General features: G+C 41.1%; 1 protein-coding gene across 4 annotated transcripts in view; it reads right to left on the reverse strand.

Annotated features, from left to right (window-relative positions):
- Positions 1 to 2,041: 2,041 nt before the first annotated feature.
- Positions 2,042 to 17,944, reverse strand: part of LOC131245220 (uncharacterized) — a 37,950-nt gene continuing 22,047 nt past the window's right edge. The window contains exons 7-17 of one of the 4 annotated variants that reach the window (XM_058244527.1): positions 17,648 to 17,893; positions 16,342 to 16,710; positions 14,769 to 16,235; positions 14,504 to 14,560; positions 13,307 to 13,732; positions 7,040 to 7,263; positions 6,785 to 6,918; positions 4,637 to 4,900; positions 4,343 to 4,527; positions 3,260 to 3,600; positions 2,042 to 2,904 (exon numbers count right to left, since the gene is read on the reverse strand). In XM_058244527.1, the coding sequence (XP_058100510.1) occupies positions 3,505 to 3,600; positions 4,343 to 4,527; positions 4,637 to 4,900; positions 6,785 to 6,918; positions 7,040 to 7,263; positions 13,307 to 13,732; positions 14,504 to 14,560; positions 14,769 to 16,235; positions 16,342 to 16,710; positions 17,648 to 17,893 (3,468 nt within the window). In that variant the 3' untranslated portion in view covers positions 2,042 to 2,904; positions 3,260 to 3,504. Of the gene's footprint in view, positions 2,905 to 3,259; positions 3,601 to 4,342; positions 4,528 to 4,636; positions 4,901 to 6,784; positions 6,919 to 7,039; positions 7,264 to 13,306; positions 13,733 to 14,503; positions 14,561 to 14,768; positions 16,236 to 16,341; positions 16,711 to 17,647; positions 17,894 to 17,944 lie in introns of those variants that run through there. The other 3 variants (XM_058244528.1, XM_058244529.1, XM_058244530.1) reach the window with 3 other exon arrangements.

The following is a 17,944-nucleotide window of genomic DNA, read 5'->3' on the forward strand; positions in this document are numbered from 1 at the left end:
TGATGATGCCAACTGTTTGAACGGCTCTGATGTCTTGCACATGTGACAAGTCGGCAAAGAAACAAGTGTTGTACAGTAAGCTTATGTTACTCGGGTCGATGTATGATGATGGTCATCTGAGCCTCATCCTAACTAATTTTATGTTACACTGTTCTGTTCTACCCCATCATTTCTTTAATAAGAATATTTGATTTGACGTCACCCAACATCACCATCACCATCACCTTCTTTTCTTTTCTTTTTCTTTTGAAAAAAAAAAAAAAAAAAGACTTTAGCTGATCCAACACGTGAAATAGAACATCCATACCTTCCACCATCCTTGCTGATGAGACACGCAGGTGCAAGATCTATGAGATGCCCTAACCCCACGACAAAGTGACAAATCTCGTTCCCAGGAAATTCTTTAATTTGAAGTTTTTGATGGAATATTATCAGAAAAAATCTCATAAAAAATAATTTTTTAAAATTATTTGTTATTTGTCAATACATAATTTAAACATATAATTATATAATGAATTAGTTAAAAATGTAATAACTTTTATGTTACTATGAGGATAACTTTGAGATAAGATTGCAAAAAGTAAAAACTACCAATTATTTGTAAATCTTAGGGTATAATTGTAATGCATCGTCCGTTTGCGAGGGGGGGGGGGGGCGGTGCGCTCTGTGGGTGTAGCATGGTGGTGGAGGGTAGGCGGGGCTCTGTGGGGCCCACTGTGATGTAAGTGTTTTATCCACACCGTTCATCGCTTTTCTCAGATCATTTTAAGGTATTACATAAAAATGAATCAGGTCCACAGCACCATTGGACCACACCAAAGGAAGATGCATTGATAATGACACGCACCGTTGAAACCTTTCTAAGGGCCACCGTGATGTTGTTTTTACCATCCAACCTATTCATAAGGTCATGTAGACGTGGATGAAGTGAAAAAAACAAATATCAGCTTGATACGAATAGGTTGGATTGAACGTCCACCTTCCCAAGAAATTTTTAATGGTGAATGTTCAATCCCCACTTTGTGGTCCACTTAAGCCCTGTACCTGCTTAATATTTTGGCTCATAACTTAAAATGATACGAGAAAAACGATGAACAGCGTGGATAAAATACTTACATCACGGTGGGCCCCACAGAGCCCTGACCAGACGGATTACCGTCCGGGTGGAGGGGTCAGAAAGGTTGGGAGGCCGTGTTTAGCTGGGCAATTTGGTGAGAAAGGAATAACTAGTGCTTCAATAATCCATCGGAAGTTTATGAGGAGACATTTCTAAGCTCAATAATAATAATCAGTTGTCAAGTTGGCAGTGGCTTTTTCAGCGTTGAAAGAGTCCAGTCTGAGATGAGCTGTAACTAAATAAATTAATTAATTAATTTTAAAAAAAGAAAAAGAAAAAAGAAGAAGAGATAAGCTGTAATTTTTTGTTTTGTGCTAGCCTTTGGCCCAGGGTCTTATACATGTTGTCCGTTGCTGCTATATATAGCCGGCCTTTTGGCCCTGTTCAATAAAATTGTTATCTTCCAAATTGTTATTTTTATTTTTATTTTATTGCAATGCTTAATTGATTTCTCTTGAAAATATCATAAGGTTGTCGCCCTGCCCACTCAGACCCCCTTATCAGGCAGGCACAATGTTAGCAAGAAATGCATGCTTTGTGATCTGTGGTCCACCGTTAAAATGGGACACCCAAACATCAGACTAATCCAACCATCAGGTTGGCCGCCATATGAATTTGGAGGTTTTTGGTTGGTTTTACATAGTTTTCTTTGGTGTGGCGCACTTGATGATTGCTTAGACTGTCTTTTGGGGCAACCCATTTTCATGGTAGGACAACCCTTCTGGACGAATTGGATTCCACTGGCAGCTAGTTGCACAGTTTTCTCATCTACAACCAGTCGAGGGTGAGATATCCCCACACAACAATTCGAAAAAAGACTGTTTTAGCATTTGCCCAACCGGAGAACTGATAACCTGCAAGCAAGGCACCGCAACTTGGACTGTACCATTATTCCCCCAACATGCCACTTTTGTAGGACATCAATACCATGAAAACGGTAGGTCCAACCATGAAGATCACTTGACTAAGAAATCAGACCAGTTCAATCATTTGGAATCAATGGACAACTGACAACCTGACTCAACATACAGGTGTAGCCCACCTACTGACAAATCAATGGGCACGATCAATCTTGGCTCTGCAGGAAAAAAAAAACATACAATGGCCTACACTTGCTGCATGCATACCAGTCCACATGTAACAAATACAAATGCATGTGCTCAACAGACCAAGGCCTGAGCCATCCAGAGAATCCAGACAATGAACCCCATATCTGCTCTGGCTGGAAGAAGAGAGATGCAACGGAATCGAATTTCCAATGAGAAAGACAAGGCATTTGAACAAATGGTAAGAATGACAATATGATACATTCTCGAAAAAGAATTCCCCTCACAAATCTTTTAGCCCCATGCATAGGGATTTCATAAAGGAGACTTGGAAGGAGGGATGGATGTAGAAAAGAGCTACCACTTTGAACCAGGCTCTTTTACAGGTCTTCAATGGTCATTGGATGTCCTCTTTTTGAATGCTAGATTCTTCAACGATGCTGGATGGAGCTTGGTTTTCTATACTTGGGAAAGGCGATGGAGCGAAACAACATTTCCTTTCAATCTCAACTCTATTGTTCTGATTGTCAGAGAGCCTTAAACTGAGGTATTTAAGGTGTGCGGAATGGCACCCAAGATTTTCATTTGTTGAGGCTGATTGAGACCAAGGCGAGGAACAAATATCTATGAGGAATCATCGCTGCGTCTCTGTTGTATGATGATTGAGCTGATGCTAGTTAGAGAAACAACTAGAAAAAGCAGTTCAAGAACTTCATATTCTAACCTCGTCACCTCAGATCCCTGCCACAGAAACAAGCAACAAAGCAATATTGAATACTTTAGTTTCTTTGATTCATTTGGATGATCAATGAAATGAATAACAATACTCGATTCAATACAGTGGACATTACTGAAGTAGGGCTAGCCCAACTTCCTTTGGAATGATGGACCATCCCCTGCATTTGCAATTAGGACCATTGCAGATCCAACTTGGAACACATGGCACTGCATTTGGGATTGGGCTCACTACTAATTATAATGTTGCCACACCCAATTTGATGATTTCTATATTGATTTGGATTATTGCTATTCGGATCAGTTGAGCATCCAAATGCACTAAAAAACCGATATATAGAGTTCGAAATGTAAACCATACCGAATATCTTGGATGGCGGACAGCAGCATTTATCAAAATTCTCATGGCATTAAAGATGCTATTTCGGAAGCTATAGACTAGCATGAGGCGGTCATGTGTCACCCTGGCGAAGCTTTCTTGCACCTTTCAGCTCTACCATGAAAATTTCAGCTTTCAACATCCTTGGAAAGAATCTGATCGGGATAAAGCATTTCATAATGCCATTCATATTGGAAGATTGAGCTAGATCTCTTAAAGATTCTGTGCTAAGCATCTTTGATCTGGACCATCCTCACATAACCATCACCACCACATGTAAGGAAGCCATGAGAAAGGACTACAATGTCTGTGACAGCAACCTGCTTCAGGAGCATGAAATACCCGTTCAACAAGGGAAAGTGGTTGCCTCTTAAAAAAAGATAAGGTTTCAAATCCAACTGATTGGACCATATTTTGTGTTACACTCAGCTAATAACTTCCGACCTATCATGTCCGTGCAACATCCAAACTTTTCAATAGGTTGGCCCCACCATGAGGATCACCTTTTTGCAAAAATCAGTCCAATCCACTCGTTAGTGGGCCAGAAAACAATGTGGCTGATTTTTTCACAAGGCAATCTCAATGATTGTGACAACCCGTTGGACGGATTGGATGCCATGCACGCATGAGAGGTTGGAAGTTATTAGCTGGGTTGGAACAGAAGTTATGGTCCAACCAGTTGGACTTCAGACCTATTTAAAGAATTCTCTCTATTTCTAAAAGCACCATCTTCTTATTCAGACATGGTTGAAACTTTAATCTAGGGCCGGCAATTGACTGGGCTGGCCTGTAAGCATTCTGGGCCCATCGACCATTGACCAGGCTGGGGCCTGATGTTTAGATCCACGGATTGGGCCCTCGCTACATTTCAGGCAGGCTGAACTTTAGGCCCGAGTAATAACGGGCATATTATGGTCTAATGGCTGAATTTCAGGCCAGCTGAATTTTAGGCTCGAGTAATAACGGGCTAACTATGGTCTTGCCCAAAATCCATCACATTGCCACCCTACTTAAACCTCAACTTTTGCAGAGTGTACATCTCTCCCTTTGGCAGAAATAGATTACCCGAACAACTCCACCAAAGCCCCGTGAACTCGGTTGCAGAAAAGTGTGTCTGTCGTGCATATTTTGCCAATGGAATACTAGGTCAACCTCAGAACCTCTTACATCCCAAAGTTTAACATCTCCATCTTTACTACCCGTCAAGAACAGGCTCGTATTGGGAATGGTTGATATTTTGGTAATGCTTCCTGCATTCCCATTAGATCAGAATCTATATTAAAAAGAATCATGTCGGCATTCTAAAGTAAGAGCACATATTTAAAAAGAAAAAAGAAAAAGAAAAGTCATGTTGCTGACCTTGGTGAGCTTTTGGTATATGCCAAAGCATCCCATTCCGGTTTTGTTCCCCAAATTTGTTGGAAGTCCCAGACTGCATGTTATGGGCTGAAGAGGACCTCATGTTTTGTTCATTGAGATGCCGGTGCCGCTTAGTCCTCCCAGTTGCAATGTAGCGAAAGTCATGCAGTCCGATATCGCCCCCTTTTCCCCCAGTAACAATCAGAGGTGAAATTGAACCACTTCCTATATCATTGTCAAACACTGAAAGGGACCGTGCGCCACCTTCACATGAACAGGTGAAAACATTGGAACCATCAAATGCTTTTTTGTGGCATACAGAAAGAAGAAAGTTAACACAAGAAAGATGGTAGCCATGAGCCACAATGAAGGTGTGATGATTGAGAATAAATGCTAAATTATATGACTAAGAATGCAGGGTCAGTTCATCATCTTTTCATGCACTTTGGGATTACTATGATGAAATTTTTAACGCCCTTTCCAACATAAAGTGGGTCATGCTGGGCTCCATTGGAGACTTGTTACATGCTTGTAGTGCAAAGGATAAATGAAATAGAACCCTTCAACGTCTCTCCCCTAGCTGTGATGTGGTCGCTATGGAAAGAACAAGATAATTGTAAGTACGAAAACAGATCTGAATCCATGATGTTGTATACAAAAATGACTAAGGGAAGGTAATGCGGGGCATTTTCACATCGGGTCGAGTGGGGTGGCCTGTGGGATGTAGGGGCACACTCGGGGTGGGCGGTCCGCAAAACCTATAGATTTGGGGGCCATGAGGAGGGTTCAACCGAGGACCTAACCCATGGATTTGGAGTCTGAGCTATGAGATAAATGGATTAATTCGCCATGCTCAATCAGTTGAAGCTTTTAGAGCAAGTGGTTAATTGTTAAATTGGTATCGGATCAGGAGGTCTTGTGTTTGAGACTCCTCACTAGGAGTGATTAATGCGGGGCATTTTCACACCGAGCTCGAGTGGGGTGGCTTGTGAGATGTAGGGGCACATTTGGGGTAGGCTACCCGTAGAACCCATGGATTACTTGTCTTGCATCAGAAGCGTTGTCTTGGGGATTGGGGTTCATATGTAAAAGGGGAGATCTTGTGGGTAATTGGGGTGGCACTTTCTAACTTCGGTGTTAGAGATGGTGTGGGATGATCTCTCATAATCCCTTCATCCCTATGACTGCAGCCTTCTTGTTTCAATCTTTTAGCTTGGTGCTAATGAAGTTGCATTACCGTTCAAGGAAAAAAGAAGAAGAAGAAGAAGAAGAATAAAAAAAAGGGAGAAAAACCATATATGACAGAACTCCAATTAAACTTCGGCTTCAACATCTAGAAAAGGGTATTTATCCCCAAAATCCTAATACATGAACCTTTATTGTCTGTAACTCATTGCATATTTTAGTTTTATACTGTCTCAAAAGGGTGTCTCTCTCTCATTGTAAGCTTCTATATTTTCTCCTTTCACCAAGAAGGGTGTTTTAATCATTACGCAGTTGTATATAGGACTGCAACTTGGCTTCGGGTCAACCAGAACCTGACTGACCCAACCTGTGTTTGGGTTGGGTTGTCAAAGTCCATGGGTTGGGTTCGGGTTGAAATATGCTAAACGTGATTTAAATTTGGGTCAGGTTCAGGCTAGGGTTGAGCAAATTCGGGTCGGGTTAGGTCTGGTTGGGAATAATCACATGTAATTGGGTTGGGCCGGGATGGGTTTGGTCGAGTATAGAGGACTTTGGGTAGGTTCAGGTTGATCACATTGGGTTGGAATTTGGGTTGGGTCAGGTTGCAGTTCAGGTCCTCTGGAGGATGGGTTGTGCTTGGGCTGACCCTCGACCAGACCGAACCTGCCTGAGTTGCACCCTGAGTTGTCTATTACTAGGGCAATTACCCAATCAGTAATGAAGATTGAATCAGTGCTTCACTCAGCTTCTCTATGTACTTTCTAAACTCAACTCTAATATAGCTTGAATACAGAACAGTGGGTCACATTCTAACACTTACCTGGATTCTTGCACAAAGATTGTTAACTTTCTTGTTTTAGTTCCCTTCCCAAGAGATCCATGAGAAAAGTTTTTAAAAAGAAGAAGAAGAAAAGATTCCATGCACCCAGTTTTACTTCGATGTTCAATACTTCAGGAGTGTACCTTCATGACATATAACAGAAGCTTGTGAGGTTGCTGGAGGAGCCAATGTATCCCATATGACTAAATTTACGCCATTTGGGCTATAGCCAGCCGTGGCAAGAATTGAACCACTGGCAGCCACATATCCAACATCCCTGAAACCAGCTACCAAGGTGGTTTTAAGGTTTTTTAGCATAAAAAAATACAATGTGACATGTATACAACGGAATGAACAAGTGTCATATATTTACTCATTTTACTCAGAAGGATACGTACGATGCATAGCTGTTAAAGCAAAGAGATGATTCTGTAGGGTGGACGTTGCTCCTGCCTCCAACCTCAAGTTGCCATGTGCAAAGAGTACCATCTAATGCAGCGGTAGCAAATCTGTGACCACAGCGATCAAACTGCAATGCCGATATTGACGCGAGTGCATATGGTGGAGGTACATTTGCAGCAGGCAGGACACCATAGGTTGCTGTAGCTCTGCCCTTACCAAACTGCACAAGTCAAAACCATGTTGATTGAGCATAGGAAGGGTGTATAATTACAGGTGTGGAAAGAGAATTCAAAATAAATATCATTGTAAAGTAGTCTAAGTGCCAAATGTGAGAGTTCAAGGATCCAATGGAATCGGTTTGGTTTTACAAAGGTCCCCCTAGGGTCTCTGATTTTTCTTGGCTAGTGGCGAAAAATAGGTGCTTACAGTGGACAAATTGTAGAAGAGACATATGAGCATCCCTGATGCCTATATTACGTGCCTTCGAGATGAGGAATCAGTGAACAACTTGTTTATTCGTTGAATTTCTGCCAGAGCTATTTGGTGTTAGGGTTTTTCTATTTGTCCAATTGCAGTTGGGTAATGCCAGGTTTTATACAGTAATTCTTTTTAGCTTGGCATGGGGCGTCGTATCAACCTTAAAGGGAAAGCATTGTGAAGATTGTCGCTCCTAGCGGGTTTATGGTTGATTGGGGCTGAGCATAATGGGAGATGTTTCCGCAGAGCCCTGATCAGGTGTTAGGAGCAGGAAGATGGATGTTATCTCATAGGCTTTGATTCTTAAGCCCTTTGTTTCTTTTTCTGCTGGTTTTAACTCCCTCCCTCCCTCCCTCTCTCTCAATAGTAAATCTCATCCTCTAATAAAATTGATGTTAATTCTTAAATAATAGAAGAAAGAGCCAAACTAGTTCTCTTCAACAGCATGAGATTTACTTTATTTTTTTTTGGAAGGTGCAAATTTTATTAGGCCAAAGCCGAAGGAAAAACAGCAAGAAAGGAAAACACTAAACACACACACACACACACACACACACACACACACACACACACACACACACAAAAAAAAAACTACAGATACAACAACAGCAACCCCCGGGCCACGAAGGGTCCCAAAAAGGCCTAACGAAGAACACCACAGCCCAGCTCAAGGAGCCCAATCCTTAAACAACGGCATCAATCTGTTGAACACCCCTATGATTGAAAGACTTGTTGCGAAAGCATTGGTTGTTTCTCTCCCCAAAAAACTGCAAGAAGAATGAACCTCCATCTCTTTCTACCCAAAGACCATCCACTGCATGCCAGGCAAACAGGAGATCTCCAATCAAAGTAGGCATAACCCATTGACGTTGGCTAGAGACAGCACCCCAAACTAGATCGCAAACATAAATGGGCAGTGAATGAAGAGATGGTTGACTATTTATGCATCTCACTCGCATAAGAAGAATCATTCCTCACCTTCGAAAGCTATCAATAATTAGAATGCAAACTCTCGCAACTAGCCACACAAATGCCATGATCTTCAGGGGAGCCCTGTACGTCCACACAAAACTCAAGGGGTTGGGGGGAGCTAGAGTCAGCGGCCTGGAAAGAAGACGAAGAAGGATCGGACTGAGAATACCCCCGACGCTTTAGGTTTCCAGACCAAGGCATCTTCCTCCTCTGCCGAGACAAGCGATCCCTACAAGCCAGAGAGTAAGTTAGCAAGACTGGCAATCTTGCTATCCTTTAAATTCCTCCTAAAAGGAGGAAGCCACAACCCTTCCAAGCCTCTCCCCGAAATGCACAGGGCGATTGAAATGTTAATATATGTGCAGACAAAGGCCAGATCTGAGAAGTCAGCAATGATGGGCTGACCCCCCAACCAGGGATCCAGCCAAAACCTCACCCTTTTACCATTACCCACCATGAAAACCAATCCTCGAAAAACAGAAGGAGCCACCCGATTTATGCCCCTCTAGGTGTAGGACAAACGATAGAGGGAAGAAGTTTTAGTCCACCATCCCATAGGTGAGAGACCATATTTTGTAGTGATTAGAGATCTCCACAAAGCGCCACTCTCTTTAGAGAACCTCCAGACCCACTTGCCTGAAAATGTTGAATTAACCAAATCCATGCGCTTAATTCCTGCACCTCCCTGCGAGTAGGGAGTGCATACCTCTTTCCAATTTAGCGGGGGGAATTTTCTAGTAGATAATCCCCCATCCAAAGAAAGTCTCTACACATCTTATCGATTCTAGTAATAACTGATTTCAACCATTGGAATAAGGATATATAGTAGGTCGGGAGGTTAGCTAAAAAATCCTTAATGAGGGCAAGCCTTCCACCTAGAGAGAGCAGACTACTCTTCAAAGTAGAAAGCTTCCACTCTATTCTTTCAAGGACTCTATCCCAAAGGAATAACAGGGGCTTTCCAACACAGAGGGAGACCTAGATAGAAGGTGGATAAAGATCTAAAACTACATCCAAACACAATTGCTGAACGAGCTATGTTCTCCTGAGACAGGTGAATTCTAAATAATTGGCACTTGTATTTGTTAACTTTCAGCCCCGAAATAGTCTCAAACTAGCAAATAATCATGTTGAGGATGTCTACCATGAAATCTTCTGCTTCACAAAACAAAAGCATATCATCAACAAACTGAAGGTGAGAAATACAGGAGGGAAAATTCTCAACCAGGAAGCCATTATATAGCCAACTTCCGGCCCACGAGAAAGCATTCTGCTTAACACTTTAGATACCAAAATAAACAGAAAAGGAGAGAAGGGCTCTCCTTGCCGAAGACCTCTAGAGGATTTAAAGAGCCCAAAGGGAGATCCATTTATTGCAATGGAGAATCTTGTTGAAGAGATGCATGATTGGATCAAAGATCTTTATTTACTCCTAAAACCCAAGCGCGAAAGCATGTAGTCCAGAAATGACCAATTAACATGGGCATACACCTTGAGATCCAATTTGCAAACAATCCTAGCTTTCTTAGATCTATAGACAGAGTGAAGGCATTCATTAGCTATTAAAACACTATCCAGGATCTGCCTACCTTCAACAAAAGTGCTTTGGAAAGGGGATATGATTTTTTTTGAAAGATCACTGAGATTTCATTAGAAAGGAAAGGAAGAAAACAAAGACAGGAAAGAACAGGAAAAAAAACAACAAAGAAAGGAAAGGGGATATGATTTTAGGAATCACCTTACGCAAGTGTTGGCTAAGAATTTTAGCAACGATTTTTTAGGGGCTGCCAATAAGACTGATAGGCCGAAAATCCTTCAAGCTCACTACCCACTCTACTTTTGGAATGACGGCTACGAAAGTACAACCCAACTCAAGGGTAAGAGAGCCGGAGAAAAAGAAGTCCTCAACAAATCTAAACAGATCATCTTTTAATAAGTCCAAAAAACATGGTAGAAAGCAATAGTGAAGCCGTCAGGTCTCGGAGCTTTATCCTTTTCAAGAACTAAAACTGAATCCAAGATCTCATCAAGAGAAATTGAACTTCCAAGAAAGTTAGATTCCTCCTGAGAAAGGGATTCGAGGGGCAGATTGATGGGCCTAAGACAGTCAAAGCTCTCATCCGATAATAGAGAGGAATAGAATAAAAAAATCTCACTACAAATTTCATCCTTACTAGAAGTTATTTCATCGTCGACGAGGGAAGAAATAGTATTAGCTCGCGCTAGAGAACTAGCTATACCATGAAAATTTTTGGTATTCCTATCTCCCTCCTTACGCCAAATAGCTCGATGTGTATGATCATAAAGCGGTTAGTAATCCTTTAGATCCTTGTGTAAAGCTCTCTTCCAAGATGCATCCAAAAGATTAGAAATCTAAAGAAAGGATGGCAAAATTCCCTTATGCGTTTGTGATTGGAAGCTGACGCCATTTAATTTCTTCTTCTTAAGCCTAGAATTATAGTTAGAGCGATACTTATCTCTGAGCACTGAATCTTCTTCTGGAAGTTGGCCTGCCTCTTCCTTGACGTCCAAAGCCTGAATACTCAATAGAATTTGATCCATCTCTTTTCCTCAAGGCCAAAAACCTATTTATGCTACACTTTTAGCCTAGCTTTTAACATATGGAGCTTTTTAAACAAAGAAAAGTCCCCGGACACCCTTCAACGATAAAGGATGACCACCACTCTCAAATTAGGGGTCTAAGGCCTTCCAACTCGAGCCACACAAGCTCGAATCTAAAAGGTTTCGGGCCCCATTTAACTTCATCTACTTCTTATATGATTGGACAATGATCAAAGATTGGTTTTGACAGACAAACGGGAATTGATCTAACCATCCCTTAGAGACCAAAAATTTGTCTGAAAGGGACATAACCGAAGGAGACCGAACATTTGACCATGAGAAGTTGATGTTAGTCATGGGTAAATCTACTAATTCATGATCGTTAACCCATTGAGAAAAGTTACGCATGCTAGCCATTACCTTGCCTCCCAATGATTTTTCATGAGAAAATCTAATGACAGTGAAATCATCACCCATACACCAGGAAAGATTAAATCTATCTCTGATAGAGGATAATTCATCCCAAAACACACTGCGAGATGAGGATAGACTAGGGTTGTAAATTCCAGAAAATAACCACAAAAAGTTGGATGGTATGTCCTTGAACACTACGTTGACTGAGATATTTCCCAACTAGCAGTCTTCTTTGCATCGAACAGAGGGATCCCACAAGACCAGGATACCCCCAGCAGAGCCAGACGAGTTCAGGGCCAACTATTCAGCTCCCTTTCGACCCCAGATCGATTTGACCAATGAGGCGTTAACCGATTGTAACTTAGTTTCCTACGACACAATCAATCTAGATTTAGATTGAACACAAACATCCTTCACTATAGCCCTTTTATCAAGACACCCCAGACCCCTCATGTTCCATGAAAAAATCTTCATTAGGAAGGACCACTACCCCCTTTACCTCTTCTCTCCACTCAGGGGATGGCCTCGATCATTCCATCCTGACCCACTCTAAGGTTCAACAATTCTCTGTTAGACTTAGAAGATTTCAGAGAATTCCTACTAGTCATGACTGAAGGACTCCACAACCCCCTTGCCGCCGCCAGATAGAAAAGGGCTGTGTAGTCCTCATCCTTATTCCCAAAGAATACACCCATCAGCCTTCCCACATGACTAACCGCATCCCTAACCCAACGCTTCCTTTTAATTGTTTCAACTAGATTATCCAACTGGCTTAGGGATAAGAAAGGAGGGACACATAAATCATGGGTATCCGCAGCATTTGGAATCCCAAAATAAGCTCTAATTGGAGGGATCTCCATCATCTCAGCCAAAAGAGCCCTTTCAACATTTTCTGTCAGCCTTACCTCCAAACTCGAGTTGACCCAGAGAGGGATGGAGGAAGACATACGTGAAGAGTAAGGAACCAAGGCCAAAGGGCCCAATTCCTCAAGGAATGGAAGAGGTTCCTTAGAATGAAGCTCCGAAGAAAACGAAACCAATGGGGCTTTGGGGGGAGTGACTAACCTAGGGCTACCTGACTAGCGAGAAAAGGGATCACCCATCAAGAGGGGAGCTACCACTGGGGCGAAAGGAGGAAGAACTTTTGTTCTGGTTAGAGGACTCCGAAGGACTACCCGAAGACACACAGCTACCAGGATCCACACATATATCTTCAGATCTCCTGGGTCTGTCTGGCATCTCACCATCTTCCTCAGAAGTGAAGGTAACTTCTTGCACGGAGGCCCTAGCCTGATAGAGCTCTTGGCTTTGCTAAAGAAAAAGGGGGTTCTGATTTTTGGTGTCGAATTCAGTATTCCCTCAACATGAGTTGTTTGAACCAAATAATCTGTTTAGTCATCTTCGCATGAATGTCTCTAAACAACAATCCCTATAGATGTCATTTACTTGTGCACAATCATCTTATTGGGCATTAAATATATTACTTGCCAACCACATTATTGCAGAAAAACCAAGTTACAAAATTTACAAATGACTGGACACAGAAAAGTGAAAGACAAAACTAAAGGACCAAAAGAAACACAATGAACTTATCCTCAAAAGCCAAGGAGTTCAATCAAGCAGTTACATCCCTTAGAGAGGATAAGCCCAGCAAAAACTTTCTTTTAGATTTCACAGTCCTTTATCAAAGCTTTTAGATAATCATCATTATCATCAAAGCTTTTTGATGAATTATTATAATTAATCATGAAAATATAAATCGTGAGTCTGGACAACAGAGTTCCATTATATGCAGCACATAAGTCTTTGATAAAATATTAACGACAGGTTTCACATACCTCCCAAAGGTAAACATGCGTATTGCTGGATCCAACCAAGAAAAAAGGCCTAGAAGGATGACTGGATAAGGCTCTTGTTTTAATGTTTTCAACTGTTGCTGGTGGATCAACAAAATCATCAAAATCTTCCTGTTCACCCCAACCAAAGCCAGAAGCCCCAACACCAGCGTAACCTGGAATTCCAAATGCTCCACCACCCGTCAAGTCCTTCCCGGGTCTTGCCAAAGAACCTCGTCCAACTGTTGGTCCACCCAACCCAAGGTGCGCTCCTTTCTTGCTGCCAAGACCAATGCCTGGAGAAATAAATGTAGCAATTGGTGTGGATTCAGATCCCGCCCACCCATTCTCTGGCCAATCAGACTCTGACCAAATGTACTCAGCCGGCACTCGGAAAGGTTCAACTTTCAAATTAAAGAAAATTAGCCCCTGGATGAAACAGAAATTTTATTTAAGAGTAATGTAGAGATATCTAAACACATTCAAAGAAATGAGGCTTTTCATAAAAAGAGGGGAAGAAAAAACAGAGAGACGGGGGAGGGGGTGAGGGAGGGAGGCTATTTTGTAGTTTAATCTAGCTATTCCATTACTTCTCACTCCCAAAGCATCATGGAAGCTTTAACTGTTATGATTTGCCCTTGCACGTAGAACAATCATGTGCTTGATACAAAAGGACCGGAATAAAGTTGAAAAAGAAATATCCAAACAACACACATACAGACATTTTCAGGCATGCCTCTCTGATAAGGAGAGCTAAATGTTTAACCAAATTTGAAATGTGAAGCATCATTTCTGGTACAAGCTCTCCATTGGCGTCAGTGTACATCACTAGCATTTTTATTTGTAACGTGGCACATGGCAATCCACTAAGCCCTGGTAGCCATATGAGAATAACAACTCATACAAATGAGCACTATCACCTAACCCACTGAAATTGTTAACAACTATTTTTTTGAAAGATAACGGAAACTTTCATTGAAAGAGTGCTGAGGTAGAGCTAAAGCAAAAAACAAAAAACATACAATGGAAAGAAAAGGGAGTTCAATTGTTTACAATTATATCAATTTTGTTGCAAAAAAATCTGCCAACCAGCGTTCAATTCATCCAAATAAATCTCCATAAGTACTCCATTAATAGCAGACGAACGCCACCTCAAATTGGAGTAAAGTTAAAAGAAGTAATCTTTGAACAAAGACTGACCTTCCGGTTGCTGGCAAGTGCAGCTTGTTGTTGATTGATGGAATTTACACACATTGCCTGCACAAAGCCAAAAATTAAATCAGATAATGTAAAACTTAGTTCTGAAGTAGATGACAAATTGGTTCCGAATAATTTCTAAGACACAATGATTGACCTAATACAAAAATAAAACCTTGTAATTGTATCATAGAATAGAATAATGAGTTTCCAAAAAAAAAAGGATTCCCAGTCCACTGCACACAACGGATCGGGAAAAAACGTTTACCTCTAGAAGCTCTCCATTTTTCTTATATATTTCCTTCGGATTCCGGAAAGAAGTCACATCCGTGAGGAGACTGGAATCTTTTCGTCCGGTGCCCTGACTACTGTCCGAAGATCGAGTCCTAGCATGAAATCCAGCTTCGCAAATAGCAGAACTGCTAATCCTAACTTGATCAGTATGTATGGTGTCACCATTTTCATACTCATCAGTGATGGCTTTATGTATATCCAACCAGCCCTTAGAGGGCTTCTGGCCAACAGAAGGGAAAAGCAATTTTTCATGGATAAAACTTTCATGGATTGCCTTGGGATCAACACAAATCTCCCATAGTATTTCAAAGAAGTATGCCCCATTTTCATTGTTAATCTGCAAGCTATCAATACCCTGTTTTATGCAATCGTGGGGTGGCCTCTGTTCTGACTGACTAGATGCCTCTAACAAAACAAGAGTAGGTGCAGGCAAACCCTTCTCTACTTTCTGTCCCAGGAATGATGCAAGTTGTTTAGCAAGAGAGGAGGAAATGTACCCAACTGTGTCCTTTATCAACTTAGCTAAGAGTGCAGGGAACAGCTTGATCAGTTCCAGCATGCTGGTAATATCAGATTGATAATTTGCAGAACTAGATTGCAAAGAAGAACCTTCACACAGAGGAACACTAGAAGAAAAACTATTTCCAAGATCAGCCATCAATGTGTTTAAATGACTGTTGCAGAGGTTGGATAGGTGTCGCCACAAACAAACCCCGATGAGTTGCCATTTTTCATCTTCCGGTATTGAAAGCATTACTGATTCACTTTGTGTGTGTTGCTGCTGTTGGGAGTTAGAAGCTGGAATGTTTCCTTCAGAATCACTAGATGTAACATGGACCATCGACTCTGCAGCTTGAAGTAAAGATCTCTTCAGGTCTGCCAGTTTAATTTCAGAAGGAGAATGTCCGCCTCTGGATGCAATCAAGATGGGCTGTATCATAAGAAATAATGTTTTCCAATTCCCCTGAGACCATGCTGAAGCAAAGCACACACAATATTCAAGAATATCAAGAACAGTAAAGCTTTTCACAGTGAGATCTTTTGTGAGGAAGCCAGAACCATAAAGCTTTAAAAGAGGTCTTAAACTCCCCATTGAGCACATAACATCCTGTAAATAAAAATCCCAAGGATGAAACCGACCAAATCTAACCTCACCAAATACATTTCTCACAGGCAATGTTGGTCTCAGTGCGGAACGAGTAATACTGCAGGCAACAATATACCGGACGAGTAAACCGGATACCTCTTTGCTAGCCTTCAGAAATAGCTTGGGCAGAGGAGGACATAGCATGGAACTGTCAGAAGCATGCTGTTCATCGTGTAGGTGTAATTGAGAAGTATAGCCATGCTGTTCATCATGTGGGTGTTCTCGAGAAGTGTAGCCATGTAACATGCTGTATCCAAGAAATAATAACCCATTGTTGCATGCAAATTTTATTATCTGTGAAACAAAAGCTAATCATTGCCCCGCAGGAAATACAGCAAAGAGAAGATAGCAAATCAGGTGAATGAGACGCATTGCATTCTGAATTCGAGAAAGACATTACCATATTCATCAAATCAACAGATTCCAATGAATACTTCTGCTCCAAAATGGCAAGTCCCATGTTTAGCATCTGTTCAAATTTTTCCAGTAACAGCTCATATTGATGAGCATCATAACTGCAGGCAGGTGCACCAGATAGCCAGCTTGGATGCTCCATTATTGATTTTGAAACGAACTGCATTGCCAAATTCAATTTAGCACGGGACTCCAGATGCCAAGTAACATCTCCTGACAGCCAGCTTGAAGCCTCATGCATGGATGGCTTCAGAATCTCATTAAGAGTGCTAAGCTTTCCACTATCTGATAAGCTGTCCTGATCTTTACTGTCAAGAGTGCTTGAAGCAGATGAAAGGCATTCCAGAGCTTCAAGCTTGAGATAAATATGAACTCGATCAGATATTCTTTCTTACTCTACAATAAGATTATCACACAGAATTTGAATTCAACGACTGCTATTTACAAAGCCCGATATTGTAAGTCCAACAATAAAATATGCATAAAACTTGAACTCCAGATGCTAACATTCCAACTTAAACCACAGTTACCAACAGAAAGAAGTCCTTTGTTCATGTTGATAGCTGATAGAACAAAGCAGAAAATAAGACAGCTAGAAAAATTAGGCTGCCATAGTCATTTCAAGGGTAAAGCTTTATCCAGATACAACCTTGTCATTGTTTCATTGAATGAAGTGCTGATATCAACACTGGCAACATAGTTTCGCTAGTCAGTAATTATAAATTGTGAGAAATCATGTCATCTAAATATGGTATTGACTCATTTGGGCCCCTCTCCTTGTGAGAACTTATCTCATCTTAGTGATAGTTGACAAGAATTTACTTCTCTAATCTTGCTATTAATGTAAGGTTAATAGAAATGCCCGGGATGATTAACCACAATTAAAGAGAATTTAATTATCTGGATATTAAACACAAGTAAACAGAATTAATGCACTGTAAAAGGCATGTATACATTAATACATAAACTTCTAGAAAAGTATGTTACTTTACATCATAATCAAAGTAATAACAAAGTGGGTGCATGTCCAAAAGAAGCCAACAGGAATATATGTGTGAAAGGAAGATTACAAGTTACTCAGTGTCTCTTTGTGCCATTGACAGCTCTAGATTAGAATTTTCTGTTTTAGGTTGAAATTACTAAAGCATTAAAAAAGGTAAAATGTGAAAATGCAAAAGCACAAACCACTGTTTCTGAGAACAATGAACAAGATGGATATGAAAAGAGAAATTCTGCCAAATCAGCTCTTTGTCAGGATGCAACAGTTACTCATAACAACGCAATAAACTTACCGGGAGTCCACATCGGTTTAAGGCACTTGCCGTCATCCATGTTGCCCACCTTGCCAGCATTGCAGCTGTGCATTCCCCAACAGAATTCTTCATGTTATTTTTCGCCGATAGCAGTACACAGTACTGGCCAATACTTGGGTCTGAAAGAGCAGCACGATTGCTAGGGATAGCCAACTTATCGACTGTAGAATCCATCTCGAAGCCAAGCAAATGCTGAAAAGAATGAGAATAATTCCCCAATACCCACTGAACATACCAGAAAAAGTTTATACAGTATTAGCAGAACATATTTTTCAC

Source organism: Magnolia sinica, chromosome 5 (genome assembly GCF_029962835.1).
Source record: "Magnolia sinica isolate HGM2019 chromosome 5, MsV1, whole genome shotgun sequence".
Lineage (NCBI taxonomy): Eukaryota > Viridiplantae > Streptophyta > Magnoliopsida > Magnoliales > Magnoliaceae > Magnolia > Magnolia sinica.